This window comes from Macaca fascicularis, chromosome 7 (assembly GCF_037993035.2).
Source record: "Macaca fascicularis isolate 582-1 chromosome 7, T2T-MFA8v1.1".
NCBI lineage: Eukaryota > Metazoa > Chordata > Mammalia > Primates > Cercopithecidae > Macaca > Macaca fascicularis.
The window spans coordinates 3,331,299-3,353,738 of NC_088381.1; the positions used below are offsets into that span (position 1 = coordinate 3,331,299).

The window sequence follows — 22,440 nt, forward strand, 5'->3', positions numbered from 1 at the left end:
CCGCGCCTGGCCTCCACCCTTTCTCAAACATAGTGATATTTTATCTCAGACCACATTAGTCTCTGCACTGCATAATTTAAAAGGGAAAAATGGAAGAATTTTTTGCTTAGCATTTTACAGTCTTCATGAGATATTCCTCCTTTAGCTACCGGATCAGATGTGCTTTCAAAACCAAATCTCTCTAAGGCTTCCAGACTCTGGAGTCACCCAGGTTTGTGTGACTTTGGGGAGGCCAGTCTCTGCGTGTTTGGTTTCCATGTCTGTCAGTGGGACCGTACTGTCAGGATCGCGGGAGGGCTCACTGAGTAGAGACTGACATGTTCCGTGCAGGCCTGGGGCATGATAGGATACCTAGCACAGCTTCGCCGATTGTTTAATGTTGTTGTTACTATTAAGATGATAATGATGTCTCAATGCTGAGAGGAATTTAACGTCTAGAGCTCCTGCTCGTGTGGCCTAAAGACCTGTCCCAAGCTCTTAGTCATCCATGGCCTTTGTAGGGGAGGTCCACTTCTGAAGAACAGTTCTGTCTTTCAAAAGACTACATGGTCTCGCTACAGCTGGGCATGAAATGTGCTTGAGTGGTGAACAAGAGGACCGTCTATCTACATGGATGTGCCACTGGAAGTTCCTGTCTCCAAAAATGGAGTAAAACTGCGGTGATGACAGGCACACGTTCGAGATGTCCTTCCAGCCATGTTCACTCGGCCGTGGGAGGTGAAGGCCGAGGTGTGGAGGCAGACCTGTGGCTGCCGGCGGGGGTGGCAGCACCCAGGAACCCTGTGCCCCCCTTTCCCCCGTGTGGTCAGCCCTGGCCCACCCCGATGCCGTGTGCTGGCGTGGCACCTCTCTGCCCCCCGGCCACTCCACCAGCTTCCCTGCCTGGGCACGACCTTGCCTGCATGGCCTGTCCTCAGCCCTCAGCTCTCCTCCCCATACTTCTCCCTGGTGCTCTCAGTGACGGCATCCACAGTGGGGGCTGCTGTCACGTCTGTGCTTAAGACCCCCAAATATTTCTGTCTCCGTGTGCCTGTCTTCAAAGCTGGAGACACCTCCTGAGAGCCCGCCTCGCACAGCCCCACCAGCTTCTTGAACTCAAAGTTGGTCACCGTTGGACTCTGTCCCTTCTCCAAGCAGACCCTGCCCCTGGGCAAGGTGGGTGGTGCCCCCCTTCCAGCCACTGGGGCCGGAGACCCGGACACCCGCTCCCTGATGTCCTCTTCAGTAGCACAGGCAGACTTCCCCGGCCAGCTGTTCTTCCTGTCTCTAGAGGTCTGTGCCGATAAAAGCCCCAAGAAGGGCGTGCTGAGCGGCTGGTGTTAGAGTGTTGTGCCAGTGGGGTTGATTTCTGTCTTGGGGGTGCGTAGAACCTGCACGTGGGGATAAATTGCAGGGTGAGATGCCCCTCCTGCCACCCATTGCTTCTGCCTGCCCCTCAGTTTCTGTCACTACAGGCTGTGAGCTGCTCCTTCCAGCCAGAGTCACGAGAATGGACGTTATTAAGGGTATTCGTCAGTTCGGGCTGCTGTAGCAATGGACCACAGATGGGGTGACTTCAACAGCAGGAATGTATCACCTCGCAGTTCTGGAACCCGGAAGTCAGACACCGAGGTGTGGGCAGGATGGGTCCTCCTGAGGCCGCTCCCCTCACTGTGTTCCCCCTGTCCTCACAGCTGTGTGTGCACGCCTCTGCTGCCTCTTTCTCTTATAAGGACACCAGCCACTTTGCATTTGGGCCTAGCCTTATGCCTCATTCTAACTGGAATCCTCTTTAGAGCCTCTCTCTCCAAATAGTCTCTGGGGAGACACAGTTCAGGGAACATTAGGAAAGGCTGGAAAAAAAAAAGATATACCCCCATGGAAAGGAGGGCTACACATACGTAAATACAAACACATACCTATATCTGCCTATATCATGAGATATATATCTATGATATAGTTATATATACAAACACATACCTGTATATATATCTGTATCATAAGAAGATTAAAAATCAGGGAAATGCAGCCAGTGATGACATGGCAGGGTCGATGCGGGCCCAGGCTCCTTGCCGGGTGCTCCAGCTGGAGTGGTTGCAGGGTTTGGACCCCCGAGGCATCTCTTGCCTTTTTGGTCTGCTGCAGTAATGAGGGGCCTGTCCCGCTGTGCCTACATAAGGGGTTCCTGAATCTGAGTCTTCCAGGGTCTGTCCCTGGTAGGGATTCCTGTGAACTGCAGGGCCTTTTTTTTTCTTTTTTTTGAGATGGAGTCTCGCTCTGTCACCCAGGGCTGGAGTACACTGGCGCGATCTTGGCTCACTGCAGCCTCCACCTCCCAGGTTCAAGCGATTCTCCTGCCTCAGCCTCCTGAATAGCTAGGATTACAGGCACGCACCACCACACGCGTCTAATTTTTGTATTTTTGGTGAGACGGGGTTTCATCATGTTGGTCAGTCTGGTCTTGAACTCCTGACCTTGTGATCCACCTGCCTTGGCCTCCCAAAGTGCTGGGATTACAGGCATGAGCCACTGCGCCTGGACAGGACTTTTTCTTAGAATCCAGCGTCCTTTCTGCAGCCTATGAGGAACCCTCTCCCCCGGCCCTGCAAACCAGGACAGTGACCTGAGGTCTCCACGTGGCACCCCGGTCTCTCCATGTGTGGAGGGTCCTTGGGGGGAATCCCCTTCAGAGCCTAGATGCCTCCCCTGAAGTTTCTGTTTTAAAAGCCTCCTGGATGGGGCAGGCAAGCTATTGTTTTATGATTACAAAGCAGATGGAAACCGACTTTATTTTGGATGAGGGTTATACATGGAATGTAGTTAACATAAACTGAACAGAGACAGTGCCTTGCGGTGTCTCCTCCTCCGCCCAGGGTGAGGCCCAGGACAACCCAGCCTCCTGGGGACCCCATCGCCACAAAGCCGGCCCCGCCGATGCTCCGCACAGGCTGCCTTCCGCTGTGAGCGAACTGTGACTGAGCGTTGGGTAACGTTCTTCCCAAGGGACAGGTCCTTTCAGATGGCTTCGTGTCCTCTGTAGGAGCCCAGCAGGTGCTTGTGAGAAGGAAGGACGAAAAAACTTGTAATGACATGAAGTCAAGGCTTGACCTTTGGAAGAGCAAGTAGGCACATGGCTAGACATGTCAGTGTCTCAGTCATCAAAGCTTCCTGTCTGTGCTCGAAAGAGGTCAGATTGGCCGTCGCAAGCTGGGTGGCCCGTGGTTGGGGGTCACTGCCATGCCTCCTCTCAGACCTCGGGCTGGGGCCTGAGGAAGGAGCCTCTGCATGGCCAGAGGACCCCATGGTTGCCTGGACAGACCATGCTGGGACCACATGGCCTGCAGGTGACCGAGCTTGCCGCAGTGGGAGAAGCAGCTCTGAGGAACGCTTGCGTGAGCCCAGGAAGAACAACTTTGGGACCACTTTCAGGGGGCTTGACTCCACAGCCCCCAAAGGGCGCTCTCTGGTGGCGACAGCTTGCCTTGCGTTTGTTTTTGAGGACAGAACCGCATCGTCTAGTATCTTTGTTCCCACTGTAGCGCCCCGGAGCTCTGCTTTGTACGTAACTGATTTGGTGGATCTTGAATTAGAGGATTTAAGAACACAGAGATTTAAAATGAAAGGGGATTCTTCTCCCTTCAGCCTCTAGGGCAGCCGATGGCTTCCTGGGAGCCTCTTGAACTTTGCCAGGGGGTCCCTCAAATCCACACAGGGGAATAAAATAGAAGTGAGAAAATTGGTGCGTGGCTTCCTAGCTCTGCAGACTCCCCACACTTCTCATCCAATGCTCAGGCAGCTGACAGATGTGGCCAACACAGTCCACCTCCAGATCCAACTCCTGGCTGTTTTGGAATTCAGGCGAGAGTAGAGTTTTATAGGGGGTGTAGGGTGGGAGGATTAGTAAGATGGTTATGGTTAACATGAAATGCATTTTAGTGCTTTTTACTCTTTTACAGTATCATCCAGAGGGTAGGTTGGTTGGTTGGTTTGTTTTTGAGACAGGGCCTCACTCTGTCGCCCAGGCTGGAGTACAGTGGTGTCATCACGGCTCACTGCAGCCTTGATCTCCTGGGCTTAAGTGAGGCTCCTGCCTCAACCTCTCAAGTAGCTGGGACTACAGGCTTATGACACGATGCCCAGCTAATTTTTTAATTTTTTTCTTTTGCAGAGATGGGGTCTCACTATGTTGTCTAGGCTGGTCTAAAACTCCCAGCCTCAAGCAATCCTCCTACCTTGGCTTCCCAAAGTGCTGGGATTACAGGTATGAACCATGGCACCCAGCAACCCGGAGGATTTCTTGATGAGATTTCCTGTTGTAACATATCTTTTTCAGATAAATTTGTGTCCCTCCACTTATTTAAAGATGGCAAAAAACTGCCTTCAAGGAACTCTTACAAATGACCTTTGTGGCATTAGTTAGCCTGTTATTCCAGGAAAAAAATTTAAAGAAGAAATCTGAAAATTATGTTTTAATCTAAATATCTGTTGATAGTGACTCATAGGTTCTGCAGGCTGACTGTATTGGGCATTGTTCTAAGCAGGTGGCTTGGAATGTGTCCCTGAGAGGTGAGGGGGCCTTCCAACTGCCAAGTGTCTCGTAACCTGCTGCAGTTTAAGTCCTGTTTCCCATGGCTTCACGTGTTTTAATTATGTTTTTTTATTATGATGAAACACGCAAAATATAATATTTAACATTTTAACCATTTTGCATTTTTTAAATTGTAAAATGCACATAAAATGCCGTTTTAACTATTTTTAAGTGTACAATTCAGTGACATTAGTGATACTTACAGTGTGGTACAATCATCACTACGATGTATTTCCAAAACTTTTCCATCACCCCAAACAGCAACTCTGTGTCCATAAAACGATAACTCCCCGTTGTGCCTCTCTCATCCACTGGTGGCCCCTAATCCACTTTCTGTCTCTGAATTTGCCCACTCCGGGCACCTGGTATTAAGCGGAACCGACAAGAGTTGTCCTTTGGTGACTGGCTCATTTTACTTGGCGTAGTGTCTTCAGTATTATAGCATTTCTCTTTATGAGATAATACTCATAAAGGATAATACTCCATTTTGTTTGTCATTCACCTGTTCATGGATACATGGATTATCCCGGCTCCTAGCAATTCTGAGTGATGCTGCCGTGAACACTGGCTTGCTATGCCTGGTCGAGTCACTGCGTTCGGCTCTTCTGAGTGTAGAACTAGGAGTGGTCATTTTAATCATTTAAGAGTGAAAAATTCAAGTGCATTCAGTGGTGTGCAGCTGTCACTAATTCCAGAATATTCATATCTTCGTAGAAAGAAGCCTCTTGCCATTAAGCTGTGACTCGTACTCCCTTGTCCCCCAGCCCTTGGCAGCCGCAAATCTGCTTTCTGTCTTTATGCATTTGCTTGTTCTGTGTATTTCATGTAAATGGAGTCATACAATATGTGGCCTTTATGGATACTCTTCTTTTACTTTGAGTGGGCTTCAGTGGTATGAATATTCTTTCTTTTTCTTTTTTTTTTTTTTTTTTTCCCCGAGACGGAATATCACTCTGTCGCCTAGGCTGGAGTTCTGTGGCATGATTTCAGCTCACTGCAACATCCGCCTCCCAGGTTCAAGTGATTCTCCTGCCTCAGCCTCCTGAGTAGCTGGGATTACAGGCATGCACCACCACACCCAGCTAATTTTTGTATTTTTAGTAGAGATGGAGTTTTGCAATGTTGGTCAGGCTGGTCTCAAACTCTTGATCTCCTGATCTGCCCACCTCGGTCTCTCAAAGTGCGGTCTCTCAAATTACAGGCGTGAGCCACCACACCCGGCCAAATATTCTTTTTAAAACACCTGTTTATTATGAAAATTTTCAGCCTATGCAAAAGTAGAAAGAATTGCCACATGAGCCCCACGTGCCCATCACCCAGATCCAGCCATGACCGATGTCTCGTGAGTTTCATTAATCAAAGTCTGTTTTCCAGGGAAGAAAAAAAGTACGTGAACCGATTCTGGAAAGAAATCCACGTGGGAGACTTTGTGCGTCTTCGCTGCAACGAAATCTTCCCTGCGGACATTCTGCTGCTCTCCTCCAGTGACCCCGACGGGCTGTGCCACATCGAGACCGCCAACCTGGACGGAGAGACCAACCTGAAGCGGCGGCAGGTGGTCCGCGGCTTCTCGGAGCTTGTAAGTGACCCACATTTCCAGGGCCTCGCAGGCATCACAGCCACACAGCGTCCCCGTGACAGCCTTCTGGGGCTCAGAGCACCTGCATTTTCCTGTCAGACCAGGTTGTTTTCCCTAGTAGATGAGTCTGAGGGTCCGAGAGGACCCCTGACCTACCTGAGCCCACGACCTGCCTGTGACTGGGAAGCAGGACTCAGTTTTTCTGACTCTGATTTCCCTTGTGCATGTCTAAGTTTCTCAGAATGTTATTTGTTCCTGTAAAGTTACAAGGACCATTTATGACCAGCTGATGGTCAACACGTACCTCGCAGTTTCACCTGTTCACTAAATGGCAACACAGCAGGAGTCACGGCCTGTCCCCACCAGGATGCTCAGGAACATTTTCTCCTCAAGGGTGTTTGGGTTCAGCGCCAGGTCTTTGTAGCTGAATCCTGCCTCTGGTGTGCCCCGGCCACCGTGCAGCAAGGTGAGGGGTGAGAGGCTGGAGGGAAACAGATCTGACAGCTGCACTCACACACCGACTCCGTGGGGCTGCCCCGGGGAGAAAGGGCCGTACTCACCAGGTCTGTCCCGGGCTGCGAGGTGCTAATGCCAGGTGAACTGACAGGGCAGGAGCCCTCAGAGATCAGGAAGTCCCTAGAAGGAAATGGGCCTGGCCCGAGCCTTCTCCTCCCGAGCCCCCTTTTCCCAGCCCTGCTCTGGCCTTGAAGGGTGGGGAAGCCGGCCTCTGGTTCACAGGGAGGACGCCGCTGGGGTTTTCCTCCTCTATCAGGCAGTGCCCTCCCGCATCGGCCTCAGCACCAGCCCATCGGGCTTCCCTGGGGCAGTGGGCTCTGCCCTCTGTGGACCTCAGCGAGGGCACTGTAGGGAGTGGGGGGTGAGCAATCAGCTGGGCAGGATCGTCGGGGGCTCTAGCATCCCTGCCTTCGCTCTAGATGCCCCCGGCCACCGTCACAAGGGGAGACGCCTGACACACTTGCAGCAGACCAGGTACTCCGCGCCTCGCCCGCCCAGCCCGCCTGCGGCAGGTGTCACTGCCGCACGAGCATCTGCCTGAGTGTTCCACCCGTGCTGACTTCCGCCATGACTTCCTCATCTACTTTTTTCTTTTTACCTTCTTTTATGCCAAGTGTATTTTTGTGAACTGCCTCAAATCTTTTTGGAATAAGGCAACGCAGACATAAAAATTTAAAATAGTGTTTTTTTGTTGTTAATGGAGTGATCTCATTTAGATCAGGAGAGTTGGTGAAAGAGTTAGGGACCCTCGAGGCACAGCCCGGCAGCGCCCGGCTTCTCCATGACTGCGCTCCAGGGTTTCGTGATAAGTGAGGGCCCCATCCACTGCCACCCCCTTGCCCCAGCCCTCGTGCTCCCCGCCCCCACCCCCCACCCCACACCCCCCACCCCCAACCCCCGCTGTCTTCAGTAAGTCATGGGCGTGAGCTGGCCTCACTCTCAGCTTCTCCCCTAGACCTGCCCCGTCTCCTCTGCAGGGATGTGAACTCACGCTGACATCAGCCAGGGACGGCACCCCCCTCAGTTCCCGAGGTCCAAGCTAGACTTAGGGGCAGGCAGAGGGCTGACAGCTCAAACATCACCTCTGAAAGGGGCAGCCCATGTGCACAGAGGGTGAGAGCCACTTAAACAAATGCAGATGAGTATCTAACTGGTGAAACCTCACACAAGGTGGAAAATACTGCAGAATTGAAGCACTGGAGGGTGGGGCATGCATGCTTGGCGTGGCAGGTAGGGGAACGCCACAGACAGAGCTCCTTGATTAACTCTCAAGGATGACTTCCTCTACTGGGCGCGGTGGCTCACGCGTGTAATCCCAGCACTTTGGGAGGCTGAGGCAAGTGGATCACTTGAGGTCAGGAGTTCAAGACCATCCTGGCCAACATGGTGAAACCCCATCTCTAGTAAAAAAATACAAAAATTAGCTGGGCGTGGTGGCGCATGCCTGTAGTCTCAGCTACTCGGGAGGCTGAGGCAGGAGAATCGCTTGAACCCGGGAGGCGGAGGGAGCCGAGATCACACCACTGCACTCCAGCCTGGGTGACAGAGTGAGACTCCATCTTAAAAACAAAAAAAAAAAAAAGAACTTGCCCATTTCCTATCTTCTGATCTTCAACTTCTGAACCCAGTCATATCTACAATCCTCCCCCGCCCGCTTTTTTCCCAAACAATAACCACAGCACTTCATAGCTCAGTGGTGCTTTATAGAAATGAGCTGCTTACAAGTTGGATGTTTAAAACTCGAGGGTGGCTGCAGACGGACACATCTACGTCACCCTTCTCAGGGCCCCGGGAATCCGAGGAAGTAGCTTTGAGCCGTGATCTGGTCAAAATGGCCAAATTAACAGCCTAAACAATTCTGAAGGTTTTTTAAAAATTGTATTATTAGCACCAGAATACTTTACTTGCATGCACATTCTGGTCCCAATTACCTTTTTTCCCCCACTTTCTGGTTTTTGGGCGTTTTTTTTTTCCTCTTTCCCTAAAGGTCCAAAGACATTTTTTTTGGTATCCAAATTCCCATTTATGCATTACATTCTGAAATCTATGAACCACCCCACTGAAAATAAAGGAAACAAGTCTCTGACTTTTAAACCCCAGCAACTGACAAACCACAAATGCCAAGAACATTTAAGTACTCTGTGTTTCAATTAGTTTTTTTATAATATTGAGTTAGCTTGTCTCGGACAGGTTAAGAACTGGTAATAATCTGTGTACTGACTTATGTGAAATACAATATAATATTTTACCGGTTTAATGAATGGTCAGTTGGAAGTGGGAGCCCTTTTGCAAATCACTTAAATTAGAAGTGGCATTAATGCAGGAACTTGGTGTATCCAGCAGGGTCCAATCAGGAGACAGAAACCACACATGATTCAATCAGGGAAAGTCTAATGTGAAGAATTCTTAGTTGAGGATTGAGTTGTAAGAAGTAATGATAAGTGAATTATATCTCAATAAAGCTGTCATCTTTAAAAAATAAATAAATAAGAAGTAAAGAGGACTCTGAAGAATATAGGAGTCAGGAACAGTGGCTCACGCCCATAATCCCAGCACTTTGGGAGGCTGAGACAGGAGGATTGTGTGAGGCCAGGAATTCCGGACCAGCCTGGGCAACACAGGGAAACCCCATCTCAAAAAAAAAAACAAAAACAAAATAGCCAGATATTGTGGTGTGCAGCTCTGGTCCTAGCTACTTAAGGGATTGAGTGGGAAGGATGGTTTGAACCAGAAGTTTGATGTTGTGGTGAGCTGTGATCACGCCACTGCACTCCAGCCTGGGGGACAGAGCCCCTATCTCTGTCTCGAATATATATGTATATGGGGAATAGCTGATGAAGGGACAGCCACTGCCCCTGGCTCTGAGACAGACGTGTTCTCCTACTCATAGCGCCCTCCCAACCCCTGACCCATGGCAGCGGCTACAGCCTCAAATTGGGGGATGGCAGAAAAGGTACTTAGGGGCTTCACTGATGGAACCTGCTGGAAGCCTTCCCTTGGGGGCCGGGGAGGCCATTGCCAGGGAGGTGCCAAGCATGGGAACTTGCTAGATGCCAGGGGCTGTTGGTCCCTGGACACTGCTGGAGCCAGGCCCTCGCTGCAGTGGATGAAGACTGGTGGCAGCTCTCTGGACAGCAGCGCCGCGGAGCCCCACCTTTGAGAGGGTGCATGAGCAGCAGCCTAGGCTCGAGAGGGCCCATGTTGTCTGCAGGAACATGTCCTGGGTACCCCAGACTGAGAGGTGGGGAAAGAGTGGAGCAGGCCAAGCCCTGGAGAAACGTGGAGGGGGTGGGCAGTGCGGAATGGGTATACACACACACACGCACGCATGCACACACATGCACACACACGCATGCACACGCACACACACCCCACCTGAAGACCAGCCACAGGACCAATACCTGGAGGACTCAGGCCTATTCACCAGCGATGCCCAGTACGGAGCAGTGAGATGAGTCCAGGAGGCTTTTGTTAGGGGTTTGGGGCCATCTGAGAGGTCAAGGGAGGTTCTAGAAAGAGGAGCTTGAAACTCACTCTGAGGACCAGGATGGAGAGGTCTCAGGTGCCAGGCACTACAGGGAATGATGTCGGTCAGAAGGTGCCCCAGAGGTGGAATAGGGTTGTATTTAATGAAGAGCATTGGAAAAAGTGCAGTGTTGAGGGGCTACAACAAAAGCCTGAAGGCATGGCCCACCCAGACCCCAGAATCTGAAGACAAGGCCTGGACACCGGGCTGATGGCTCCAGGACCTTAAATCACCCCGCTGTTTCACCTCTGGAAAAAGAAACAGAGATCTTCAGACGTAAAGATTTGATGTAAAGGTTGGAGTTGAATGGATGTTATCCAAGAATTGAGAGAGGCCCCTGTGTGGAGCATCACACTCTCAGGCAACGACTCACATTTGTTCAACCTCCTGCGTGCCAGGCCTGCTGTATCTCCCACAACTGTAGTAGAGCAAACATTTCTAAACACAGTTTCACAGAGTTTTCAGTATAAATCTTGTGAGATAATGATTATCACACCATTTTATAGATGAGAAACAGAAAAAGTGAAGTCAGGAGATTCTCTCAAGGTGCCTCCCCTCCCCCACCCCGTCCACCAGTGTGGATTCAGAGCGGGTGCCTCCGCTTTGCGTGGGGTGTCTGCTGTCTGTCGCCCGCACATTCGTACAGCCCTGCAGCCCTGCCACGAAGGTGCATACGTTCAGACGTTCTGTGGGTAGCAGTTTCTAGTTCGTCTGTAACAGTTGTCATTTCTGCAGAACTCGGAGATCCCTAGACTGATAATTTTATATAAAACTCAGTGTTTTCAAAGACTCATTTTTGTAAGTTTTAGTTCATTCATCAGATATGTATTGAGCATTTATTAATATATGTATTGAGCATTTATTAATATACGTATTGAACATTTATTCTAACCCCATTTTAGGAGGGGCATTGATGAAAACTGGGAGCGTCTTCCCCTCATGGCGCTTACGTGATCTGGGTGAAAAGTTAGATAGATGGTTGAAGTCTTCGGTGCTCACTGTAGACGAGAAACAGGGATGTGAAATGTCAGATGAGTGTTGGAATTTCAGCCGGGGTGAGGCGGGGACAGGGCCAGCCTGCTTGAGAACAGCTGGAGAGTCCAGACCCAGAGGACACGTCAGTCGAGAAGCGCCGTCCCAGAGGTGACTTCCGTGTGGGTTAATTTACTGAGAAAATAGTTTCCAAGTTTGTCTCTTGGGTGGACCTGTTTGGATTAGTGCCCACAGTCCCAGCCACACCCACGTGCTCTGTGCAGCGCTGTGGGGAGCAGTCATTGTCAGGCTTGCAGGAAGATCTGCTGCTGATTCTTCCCAGGCCTGCGCAATGTGTGCACGTGTGTCTGTGCACACTGGTGTATGTTCCAAATAAGGAAGAAAGATGAAAGGAGTGTGGAAACTTCCTAGGCTGGACAAACACTACTATTAAACACGTACCTTCACAGTCAGGTCTGCATGATGCCAAGACGGAGACAGAGCTTTGCCTCTACTTTGTGAATACCCTGTGACCAGTCTCTGGGGGCCCGGTGTATTCAGGCTGTGACTCGGCAGTTTTCTTTACGGAGGAGAGTCAGTCCTGCCCCAAGTTACTTGACAGAATTCGGAAGCTTAGAAAATGACTCTAAAAGTCCAAATATGTAGAAGACAAAATATTTTTTTTTAAACTGCTACCTACACATGCTTCCAAAATTGTCTTTATCACAGGAAAACTAGAAGTGAAAAAGTACAATTTGCAAGGTAGTTTTCGTACCCAAGTCTCTTTTCCCTGAGCTTTTCAAGTTGTTAGTCTTTAATGAAATTTAGCTACATTGGCCATGGGATTGAAGGAGGCAGGATAATCTGTCATCGAAGTGGAAAACAAAGACACCTACCTGGGTGTGTTAATTAGATGGATCAATTTTAAGCCTTTACGAAGAGGCTTACATGTTTTTCTCTTATATGTTGAAGGATAGTCAACGAGCTCATAAATTATACTGAGACATTTTTGTTTTTAAATTTAACAATCTCATAATTTTCTTGAAGGACATTAAATCTGGTAACAGGAAAGACAGAAATAAATGACTTTGACAATACAATAACTTTATTTAGATTAAATTTTTAATTCCAGCAAGTGCGGATATTCAAAGAAATTCAGTTTGGTAGGTAGGTGATATGATTACTTGAGACATACAACGTTTTCTCATATTAACTGTGTTTATTTCATGGCAATGTAAGTTTGGTCCTAAGATTTTTGTTTTTAATTCTGGTGACTTCACATTGGATTCTTTGCCTTTAATTTATAGTCTATTCAATCACCATGTACAGAGTACAGCACCAGCACTCTGATCTTTTTTTTTTTTTTTTTTTTTTTGAGACTGAGTTTTGCTCTTGTTGCCCAGACTAGAGTGCAGTGGTGCGATCTCGGCTCACTGCAACCTCTCTGCCTCCCAGGTTCAAGTAATTCTCCTGCCTCAGCCTTCCAAGTGGCTAGGATTACAGGCATGCACCACCACTCCCAGCTAATTTTGTATTTTTTGTAGAGATGGGGTTTCTCCATCTTGGTCAGGCTGGTCTCGAACTCCGGACCTCAGGTGATCCACCCATCTCGGCCTCCCAAAGTGCTGGCATTACCAGCGTGAGCCACCACACCCGGACCTCTGATCTAAATGAATACGTTAATGCCATGAAGTTGATAATAATTTGACTAGTCTGAAATATTTATCCAAAAAGATCTTATTATATTGTGTGGAAACTTAAAAAGTTTTGTGTGACTGGAAATGATTTCTTATTCCAGAAGTAAAAAGACAACCAAAGCAGTAAGATATTTTAATTCTGTTCAAGGCAGCATATAATGTGAAACGCCTTTTTTCTCTTTGACTATATTTTCACTGTTAAAAAAGGGGGGGGAATTTAATACAATTTCCAATTTTCCTAAATGCAGTTTAATTGCATCAGCAATTGCAAAGGGTTTGAAACTTTCTCTGTGTGTATGTGTGTTTCTGGAGCAGGGATTTCCTTACCAGTGGGAAGAGCTGACAATGTGAGACTGACTTAGTTAACAGTAAGTGTCTCCTCATGAGTGAGTGTGAGTGTGTGTGTTTGTGTGAGTGTGTATGCAGACAGGTGTGAGTGCAAACATTCTTCCAAGTGAGTGTGCAAGTAAGTGCAAGAGTGTGCAAAGAAGAAAGCAAAATGAAGTGGTTTTGCTTTATTAGGTTATCACTTTCTATTATCTCTAAATGTAGGAGAGGATAAACGTTCCCTCCCGGACTGAGATAGAGTGTTGTAGAAGTGGATTGCTCTGAAGACAGTGCTCCCCGGGGGAATCTGGAGTTTCCAGTCTCGCTATTGAGGACCTGCTGTGAGCCCATGCATTAGGTGAGGGGTGCCCACGCGATCCACCTCTGCTGACTGGACTCTGGAACCTTCGTCCCTTGGTGGAGGCCCTGTGCTGTGTGTCATTTCCCTTCTGCTTGTCTTGTGAGCACGGCTTACAACAAGAGGGAACGTCCTTGCGTCCACAGAGCACAACGCAAGACCCGTCAGCACCCCCTGGCCTCCGCAGACGTGTGAGTTACCCTCGTGTTGTGAAATGGTAGGAGCCGGCTTCGCTCGTCCAGCCTATGCCGCGCTTTCGGTTTGCGTGTGCTCCTCCAGTGGAAGGCTGTATCTTGGTTCTCACTGTGGTGTTAGGGCTTCCTCAGAGTTTCACAGCAGAGTCCACAGCAGCAGAGATTCATGGGCACATTTGCAGTTTCATATAGTCACGTAAACCAGAACTTAAAAGGGAATCGACCTTTAAAGAAAGCAAGAATTCGACTTCAGAAGACACTGTTACCTCCTGGGATGTGGATGCAACTGGGCTTCCTGACATCTCAGTTGCGTTTAATGTTGAAATTAATTCAAGGCTTTTTCACCGTTGCTAATGAATAATCCGTGTGCCAAGGAAATGACTTCATAAACCCCAGTGAGACTTTTCAACAAGCTGAGATCAGGCCTAAGACAAACTTCTTTAGTTTGTCAGTTTTTACAAAGCCCTTTTCAGTAGTGTGTCTGTCCGAATGTCTTATGTTCCCCACCCCCCAAAACTGTAAAAGGACAAGAAATGTGGGTGTCATTGCTGGTGGTGAGCCGTCTTCCCTGGCGTTGCGGAGAGTGGGGGGTTGGGTGCATGCCGGGGGATTCAAGGTTAGGAATTGGGCCAGAGCTTCAGGGTCGTTCCACTCACCTGTCACAACTGACCTTTGCCGCACTGGCACCAGCCCTTGGCGAGAAACAAGCCCTTTCACTGGTGTGGTAAAGAAGGCCAACTTCAAAGCACTATGGATCTAGGTTTGTTTTGGACAAAACTTCAAATAGCTGGTTTGCTCATCCGGCCTTTATCAAGCATTCAGGAGCCTTGACCACCAGGCAGGAAATTCTGCGAGGACAGACTCTGAGGCTGACAGCTCCACCTCGGCCCAGCGAGCCTGCACGGGCCACGGAAACCACCCTCGGGGATTTTGAGTGTTGTCTTAAGGCTAAAAGTGGGCACGGAAAGGTCTCGGGTGCCAAGTCAGGTTCTGAAGCTGAGATCAGACTGTTGCAAGCATCAGAGCCGTCAGGGCCTGGTGGGTGGGTGGGGGACTTTGGGAGGAGAGAGCCCTACCTTTTCTGCAAGTCACCTGTGGACCAGAGATTCAGCCCCAGCCCAGAACCTGGAATTGGGGTAGTTCTGAGTCGGTGTTCAGAAAGCCAGTAACCCCTGACGACTGAAATGAGTGACTGAGGCAGAAGTATCAATCAATTGAGGTTTGTTAAGCCAGCTTTAGGATGTGTCCTGGTAAAATAGGAACCACAGACACCTGTGGCTGCTTTCTGAAGAGATTTTTAGGCCAGGCGTGGTGGCTCACGCCTGTCATCCCAGCACTTTGGGAGGCCGAGGCAGGTGGATCACCTAAGATCAGGAATTCGAGACCAGCCTGGCCAACATGGTGAAACTCCGTCTGTACTAAAATACAAAAATTAGCCGGGCGTGGTGGTGGGCGCCTATAATTCCAGCTCCTCGGGAGGCTGTGGCAGGAGAATAGCTTAAATCCAGGAGGCAGAGGTGGTTGCAGTGAGCCAAGATCATGCCACTGCACTCCAGCCTGTGTGACAGAGTAAGACTCTGTGTCAAAAAAAAAATAGGGGGGGTTTCAAGAGGTGTAGTATTCATACATTTCCTTAAAGCAGGAGGAGGCACGCAGGAAGAGGGGCAAGCCGCAGCCAGGGAATGGTCACTTTCCTTTGAGACTTCAGTTGGCGTTCAGTAAATGCACATTTTTCCATCAGACAAAGTGAATGTTTGAAGAGAAACAGCACAGAATCAGTTACGCGGACATCTCTGGGTGGGTGGAGGAAGGAGCTTGTCTTTGTTCTGTACCTGGGAAGATAAGCTTGTAGTGGACATTACTAATGTGGAATCCAACAGACTTTAGTTTTAGAAGCTAGACTGAGATCGCAGACCTAACGTTTTTTCTTTTTATTTTTTATAGAGATAGGAAGGTCTCACTATGTTGTTCAGGTTTGTCTTGAACTCCTGGGCTCAAGCAATCCTCCTGTGTTAGCCTCTCAAAGTGCTGAGATGACCGGCGTGAGCTGCCATGCCGGGCTCTTCATGTTATGACTGGCGCGTGTTTGTTTATGGGTGGCCAGCAAACAGTGTCCTCATGTGTGATCTTGTTGGGCATGTTGTGCTGCACCCCTGTTAACCTCAGTGGGGAAGGCACAGGTCCAAGAGGCGGAAGGAGAGACCCAGAGCCAGGAAGTGTGACATGGGGTTTGATTAGGGGCTTACACAGAGGGGAGAGAGTCCGGTGGTGACAGGCTGAACAGGAAAACCACTACCGCTTATCACAGCATGCACTTTCTACAGCATCTTCACCTAATACCCTCGCCCGAAAGACCTCCACCTGGAAGCCTTCATTTTACCCGAAAATCAGGGCCTCAACCCCCTGTGCAGCCCAAGTTCCACAGGACAGGTGGGGGCTCAGATGCTTATCACAGACGAGGAACAAATCTCTGGGTTGGCCACGCCCAGATGTCCTAGCTCAGCACATACACACAGGCACATCTGCCATGCAGTCACCTGCAGGGCAGGCTGGAGGTATTGCTGTCAGGTGGGTTTGCCCTGCAGGGCAGCCCTGCAGAAATGCCTCTTTCCTGTCCCTGGGGCGTTGGATGATGCGTAATGCCAGTGACAGCCGTTCATCTGGAACAGTGTGTTGCCTGACTCCACCTCTGGGCCTAAGTTTGGGGTCCTGAGATTTATTATTTTCCTTTGCAACCCTCTGGTGAGAGTGACGACCCCCACTACTCCTTTCTCCTGGCTGGGTAACAGTGCCAGCTGACACTGGGCACTCGAGTGTGTCAGGCCCTCGTTCATTTAGTTCTCTTGGCAGCTCTGAGAAGGTGCTGTTATTACTCCCATTTAGCAAAGGAGCCACTGAGACTCAGAGGGAGTCAGTCCCTTGGCCGGCCGGGGCCCAAGTGAGTGGTGGGCCAGGTTCGCGGCCGACAGCTGGGGTACAGGGCCTGGCTGTGAAGCCCCTCAGGGCCATCTCCGCAGGGCAGCATCACCACTGCTGTCACCGCTCAGGCTGATTGGGCTGGGCTGGGCCGATCGCAGCTGTGGTCCAGTCGGGAAGGAATCACAGGTGGCCGAGAATATTTCTGCACCTCCGAATTGAACTCCTGCTGTTAGTATTGGTGGTGGGTGCTCCAGACATGCGGCATGCGGCATTTCTGACATCCCAGGCACTGGCACGCGTAGGTCGATTTGATGGGCTGGAAGGTTTTGAAAATGTATGCTGTAAATGCAGTGTTTGGCTGCCCACCTGCACTCGCTGGCCTGCACGTGTTGGGGGAAGGGAATTCTTAAGTCCCTGGCTCCTGTAGGTCACATTAGGGGATCTGCCTCTCATCCAGTAAGGACACAGGCCTGCGGTGGTGGCAGCTTGGTGCACAGGTCAAGACGTGTCCCTGAGCCGTGACAGTCAGGCTGATGTTCCAGTCCCCGGAGAACACATGGCCCCGTGACCCCAAATCACTGCAGCCAGGAGCACCAGCCGTTCCTGCTGGGTCTGGCACTCGGAGACTCACCTTTCCACCCCAGCATGGAAGTCTCCTGAGGAACCAGAAAGAAAGGTAGACTTTGTGTCTGGGCGAGGAGGAAGGGACCACCCCGTGATGGCTCTGTGTCCTTGGGACCCACCCAGCAATTTGGGGTCATCTCTGCTCGCTTGAGGTTTTAGTCTGCAGGAGTCCATGAATGCGGACACCAAACGAAGTCTCAGCTTCAAGCCCTGGGGGTGTCCTGGCTGAAATCCACAGGCAGGGACGGCTGAAAACATGGGTGGGGCCCCTCTCCGCCTCGCCCGGGTCGTGTTTTAAATGCGTACCTCATAGTTGGCTTGGGCTGCCATAACAAAGTGCCATGGATTGGGGCAGCTTAAACCACAGAAATTTATTTTCTCACAGTTCTGGAGTCTGGAAGTCTGAGATCAAGGTGCCGACAGGGTTGGTTTACTTGAGGCGTCTGTCCTGGGCTTGCAGGTGGTCGTCCCTCTGTGTATGTCTGTGTTCTGATCTCTTCTGTAAGGACACCAGTCCTGTTGGATCAGGGCCCACCTTAGTCACCTCATTTAACCCTTATTACCTCTGTAAAAACTGTCTTCAAATCAGGGCACAGTCTGAGGTATCCAGGGTTAGGATTTGAACACATGAATCTGGGGAGGGTAGAATTCGACCGCTCTCAGTGCAGGTTCAGAGTGAAAGTAACCGCCATTCCTGGATGGTGGCGTCACCATGCTGATCACCTCAGATCAATCCATTTCACTGCATCCCAGTTCTCTCCACTATCAGGAAGAGGAAAATGCTTTCTCGTGATGAACCTACAGCTAGAAACTGCAGCTCCAGAAAGTTAGCTGAAGGCTGAGGCACCGGGGCAGGATGGCCACTTCCCCGGCTGGCTGGCTGCAGCCTTCAAGGAAGCTGATGGTTACGGTTAGTATATGCATGTCCTTTTTTTTTTTTTTTTTTTTTTTGAGACAGAGTCTCGCTTTGTCACCCAGGCTGGAGTGCTGGAGTGCAGTGGCGCCATCTCGGCTCACTGCAACCTCTGCCTCCTGGGTTCAAGCAATTCTCTGCCTCAGCCTCCTGAGTAGCTGGGATTACAGGCACCTGCCACCACCCCCAGCTAATGTTTTTGTATTTTTAGTAGAGACGAGGTTTCACTATGTTGGCCAGGGTGGTCTTGAACTCCTGACCTTGTGATCCATCCGCCTCAGCCTCCCAAAGTGCTGGGATTACAGGCGTGAGCCACCGCACCCAGCCTACATGCATGTAAAAGTAAAAGCTCTGTGGACGACAGTGGATCAAAAGGAATGAGGATTTTACTATGGGGCAGACTTCAAAAATCTGATAGGAGTGTGTTTCAGTATCGGAGTATGTGTGCATGCACGTGCATGTGAGAGTCAAGGCGTTAATAAGCAATGTCAGGACAGAAACTCTACTAAACATTTCCTTTAGAAATAGTGAGGGGAAACCTTTCAACCCTTAACTAAAATCTCCTTTAAAAGTTCTTACCATTTCCTTCAAGGAAGACATAATTTTCCACTGGAAGCAATACGTAGTGTTCTCCCTGTTCCCTGCTTGTTTAACATTACAAAAGTAATCCAGACTTGTTTTACACCAGTAGTGAAAAGAGGGCTCTACCAGGCATGGTGGTTCACACCTGGAATCCCAGCACTTTGGGAGGCCAAGGCAGGAGGGCCACATAAACCCAGGGGTTTGAGACCAGCTTGAGCAACACATTGAGACCCTATTGCTACCAAAAAAAAAAAAAAAAAATAGCCCAGCTACTTGGGCAGGTGAGGAGGGAGGAGCACTTGAGCTTGGGAAGTTAAGGCTGCAGTAAGCCGAGATTGTGCCATTGCACTCCAACCTGGATGACAGAGTGATACCCTGTCTCAAAACATAAAGAAATAAAATAAATAAAATACAGAGAGAGAGAGAGCTCCACTGAGAGTCAATCAGAAATTGGAAACACAAGGCCGGACCCGGACCTGGACCTGGGGTTGAAGCACTTGGGGTGGACAGGATGGGAGTCCAGTCCCCAGCCAGGAGCTTTGCCTCTCAGTCCACACTTGCGAGTAGAAGGAATTAGGAAACGCTGCTTTTCCTTTAAACAGATGACGCCATTTTTTCTCTGATTACATCTTTCACAGAAAGTCCCCAGTAATGACTGTGAGCCGTAGTGATGGGAGTAGTGGCACAGGAGCCCCTGCCGCTCACCAGCCCATAGCTCGGGAGGCCCAAGCCACTGACCTTCCCTCCATCCCAGCTGCTCACGTGCTGACTGTATCCTGTGAATGGTCCAGCCGTTTCGTCGTCATGCCGGCCCAGCACTTGGGGTTCCCTCTGACCTGGCTGTCCTTCATCCAGTGCAGAGCACCAGCTGCCAAGTCCTGTAGATTCTACCAGTGCAAGTCCAGGAACCAGCCTCACAGGGGTGAGGGGACTTTGGGAGCCAGCCCTGGTGCGCCCTTTGGACCCCCTTGGCCCCATGTTCACCCCAGTGTCTCCCAGGTCAGGGACGCCCAGTGCCTGCCCATGCACCCATCCAGGTTGGCGTGTTAGGTGCATCTCAGACAGAGGGCCCGCAAGGGTCCCACACTGCAGCGAGCACACCTACCTCCGTCTGCAGCACAGTGCTTCAGAGAGGTGACAGCGGCTGGGTGCTTGCTCACTGCAGCGGCCGCAGAGAACATCTGCCGGCACTTAGCACAGGCAGCTAGCACACATAGTTTTTACACCCTTAGTGTCTCACTGGCCAAGGTGGGATTCCCCTGAGGAGCTTTCGAAGTCCCAAAGGCCTGGGCTCACGCCTGCATTCTGACTCCCTTGATGTGGGGTGGGCCAGGCACTGGGGTGCTCCAAGCTCTTCTGCACTAAGAATCACCACCCTGAGATAAGTACAATTGCTTCCCTCTATTAGAAATAAAGGGGTCCAGGTCTGGACGGGTCAATGGGCTCACCCTACTGTGCAGCCAGTCAGAGGAGGGGCTGCACTGCAAACCCAGCGTTGAGCTCCAGATCCTGTTCTTACAGCACTCCCCATGCCTCTCTTCCTGAGCCCCAGTTCATCCAGGTCTCCCAGCAGACTCGCTGTCCAGGATGTGGCACAGCCTCCATCCATCCTCTTTGCTTCCCGGTGACAGCAGCCATGCGTGGCACCTCCTTCACCTTCTCAGGGTGCCACAGCGTGTCCACCCATCTCCCCTCTGCAGGAAACCCTACGTTCTGCTGTAGCACCTGCCAGAATGATGCACCAAAATTGCAGTTCTAACCTCGGCACTCTCAGGTTGAAAAGCCTGCAGCGGTGGGTGTCGCCTTTGAACACCATGGTAAAGTTAAGGAATGGCTCTCTAGACCAGAACAGGCAGAAGGGAATTTGATTGCTGCCCACACATCTGACTGTAATGTGCTATGTAGCAGAGCAGCCCTCTTTAAAGAAACTGCTGATGCCAAGAAACCAAGCAGGGCAAAGTGTGTGTATGTGTCTGTGTCTGCCAGTGCATGTCCATGTACTCAGTTATGTGGGGCCCACTAAAGTTGTTTTGTTTTTTGTTTTTAGAAAGGGTTCCACTAGTTTATAGTATTGTCAAAACCCCAATTAGAGTGTTTTTCAGGAGTTTTTTGGGACTGGCACCTTCTCAAGCTGCAGCTCTAGTCCCATGGCACCTGGCTGTGTTCTAGGACGTTTTGCTGAGGCCCAAGGAGCGCTTGCAGGCGGCACAGACACTGAGCTCAGGGTGCTGCAATGGAAGCGGCTGGGTTGGGGCCTGGAGGCAGTGTTTGAGCACGTGGTTGTCAGTGCGTGTGCGTACCACATGGCCCTTTCTTGTCACCGAGAACTGCCAGGAGGAAGATCCAATTACAGTAGAGGCTGGTGGAGCTTCCTGCCCTCCTCACTTCTTCTCCTGGCTTCGAGGGAGGCCCTGTTTCAGGAGGGGTGTGGGCCGCTGGGCTGGGCCTGGGGAGGGAGACGCTGGTGGAGCATTCGGGGGCTCGAGGATGTTGGGTCTGAGGGCTTGACTACAGCACAGTGAGGCACTTGATTATACAGGCAGGCTACAGTGTGGCATGGAGAGTGAGCTTTGGGGTCTGCCTCCTGCATTCGCTAGCTTGTAATCCAGGAACATCATTTGACCTCTCTGGGCCTCAGTTTCAATATCTGCTGATACGGTTTGTCCCCACCCAAATCTCAACTTGAATTGTATCTCCCAGAATCCTCATGTGTTGTGGGAGGGACCCAGGGAGAGGTAATTGAATCGGGGGGCCGGTCTTTCCTGTGCTATTCTCGTGACAGTGAATAAGTCTCACTAGACCTGATGGGTTTATTAGGGGTTTCCAGTTTTGCTTCTTCCTCATTTTTCTCTTGCCGTTGCCATGTAAGAAGTGCCTTTCACCTTGTGCCGTGATTCTGAGACCTCCCAGCTGTGTGGAACTGTAAGTCCAATTAAACCTCTTTTTGTTCCCAGTTTCGGGTATGTCTTTATTAGCAATGTGAATACGAACTAATACATCTGCAAAATGGGAATGATGTCAGAGGTGCTTCTAGCCTGCCCTTTGCACTGCACCTGGCGGGTGGTGAGTGCTCAAAAGGGTGGCTGTCCTCGGCACTGCCCTGCTGCTGCTCTCATTGAAAGGCGGGCTCCTGGGGGAAAGGCAAGGCCGGCGCCAGGAGTGAAGTTGTAGAGAAAAGGGTTTGTGTTTCTGTGAGAAGAACCTGATGAATACAATACCTCTGTCTAATCCGCAGAGCTGGAAGAATTAAGGTGAGGCTGGAGAGTTTGGGTGTTAGATGAGAATTGGCGGGCCAGGGCCAGGAGCTTCCAGCCTGAGCTCTGGGAAGGAGGAAGCTGCGTCTCAGTGATCTCTTCCTTGCCCAGGACTTCAGGAGTGACCTGCCCACCTGCACATAAGAGCGGGACAGCTGTAGAGCCTCAGTGAGGGATGTGACACCATCAGAGGCTCTACACGGGCAGAATTTTGGAATGTGGGTGTTCAACGCTGATTCTCTGACTTTAACCTGAGCTTTCCTGGTGCCAGAAAACCAGATCAAGTTGGACACGCCGAACGTTCTGGAGGCTTCTGAGATACCGGCGGCAGGGGCAGGCGCTGAACGTTCTGGGGGGCTTCTGAGATACCGGCGGCAGGGGCAGGTAGACGTGTTTCTAATGGAAGTTCTGA

General features: G+C 50.4%; 1 protein-coding gene across 6 annotated transcripts in view; it reads left to right on the forward strand.

Annotated features, from left to right (window-relative positions):
• The window catches only part of ATP10A (ATPase phospholipid transporting 10A (putative)), a 182,847-nt gene that overhangs the window by 78,456 nt on the left and 81,951 nt on the right, over positions 1-22,440 (forward strand). For 4 of the 6 annotated variants that reach the window (XR_012414681.1, XM_065547640.2, XM_065547642.2 and 1 more), the window contains exons 2-3: positions 4,148-4,240; positions 5,942-6,146. Coding sequence is in view for 4 of the 6 variants with exons in the window: in XM_065547640.2 (XP_065403712.1) it covers positions 4,148-4,240; positions 5,942-6,146 (298 nt within the window). In the remaining 2 variants the exon portion in view is untranslated. The remainder of the gene's footprint in view (positions 1-4,147; positions 4,241-5,941; positions 6,147-22,440) is intronic. The other 2 variants (XM_005559016.5, XM_073995296.1) reach the window with 1 other exon arrangement.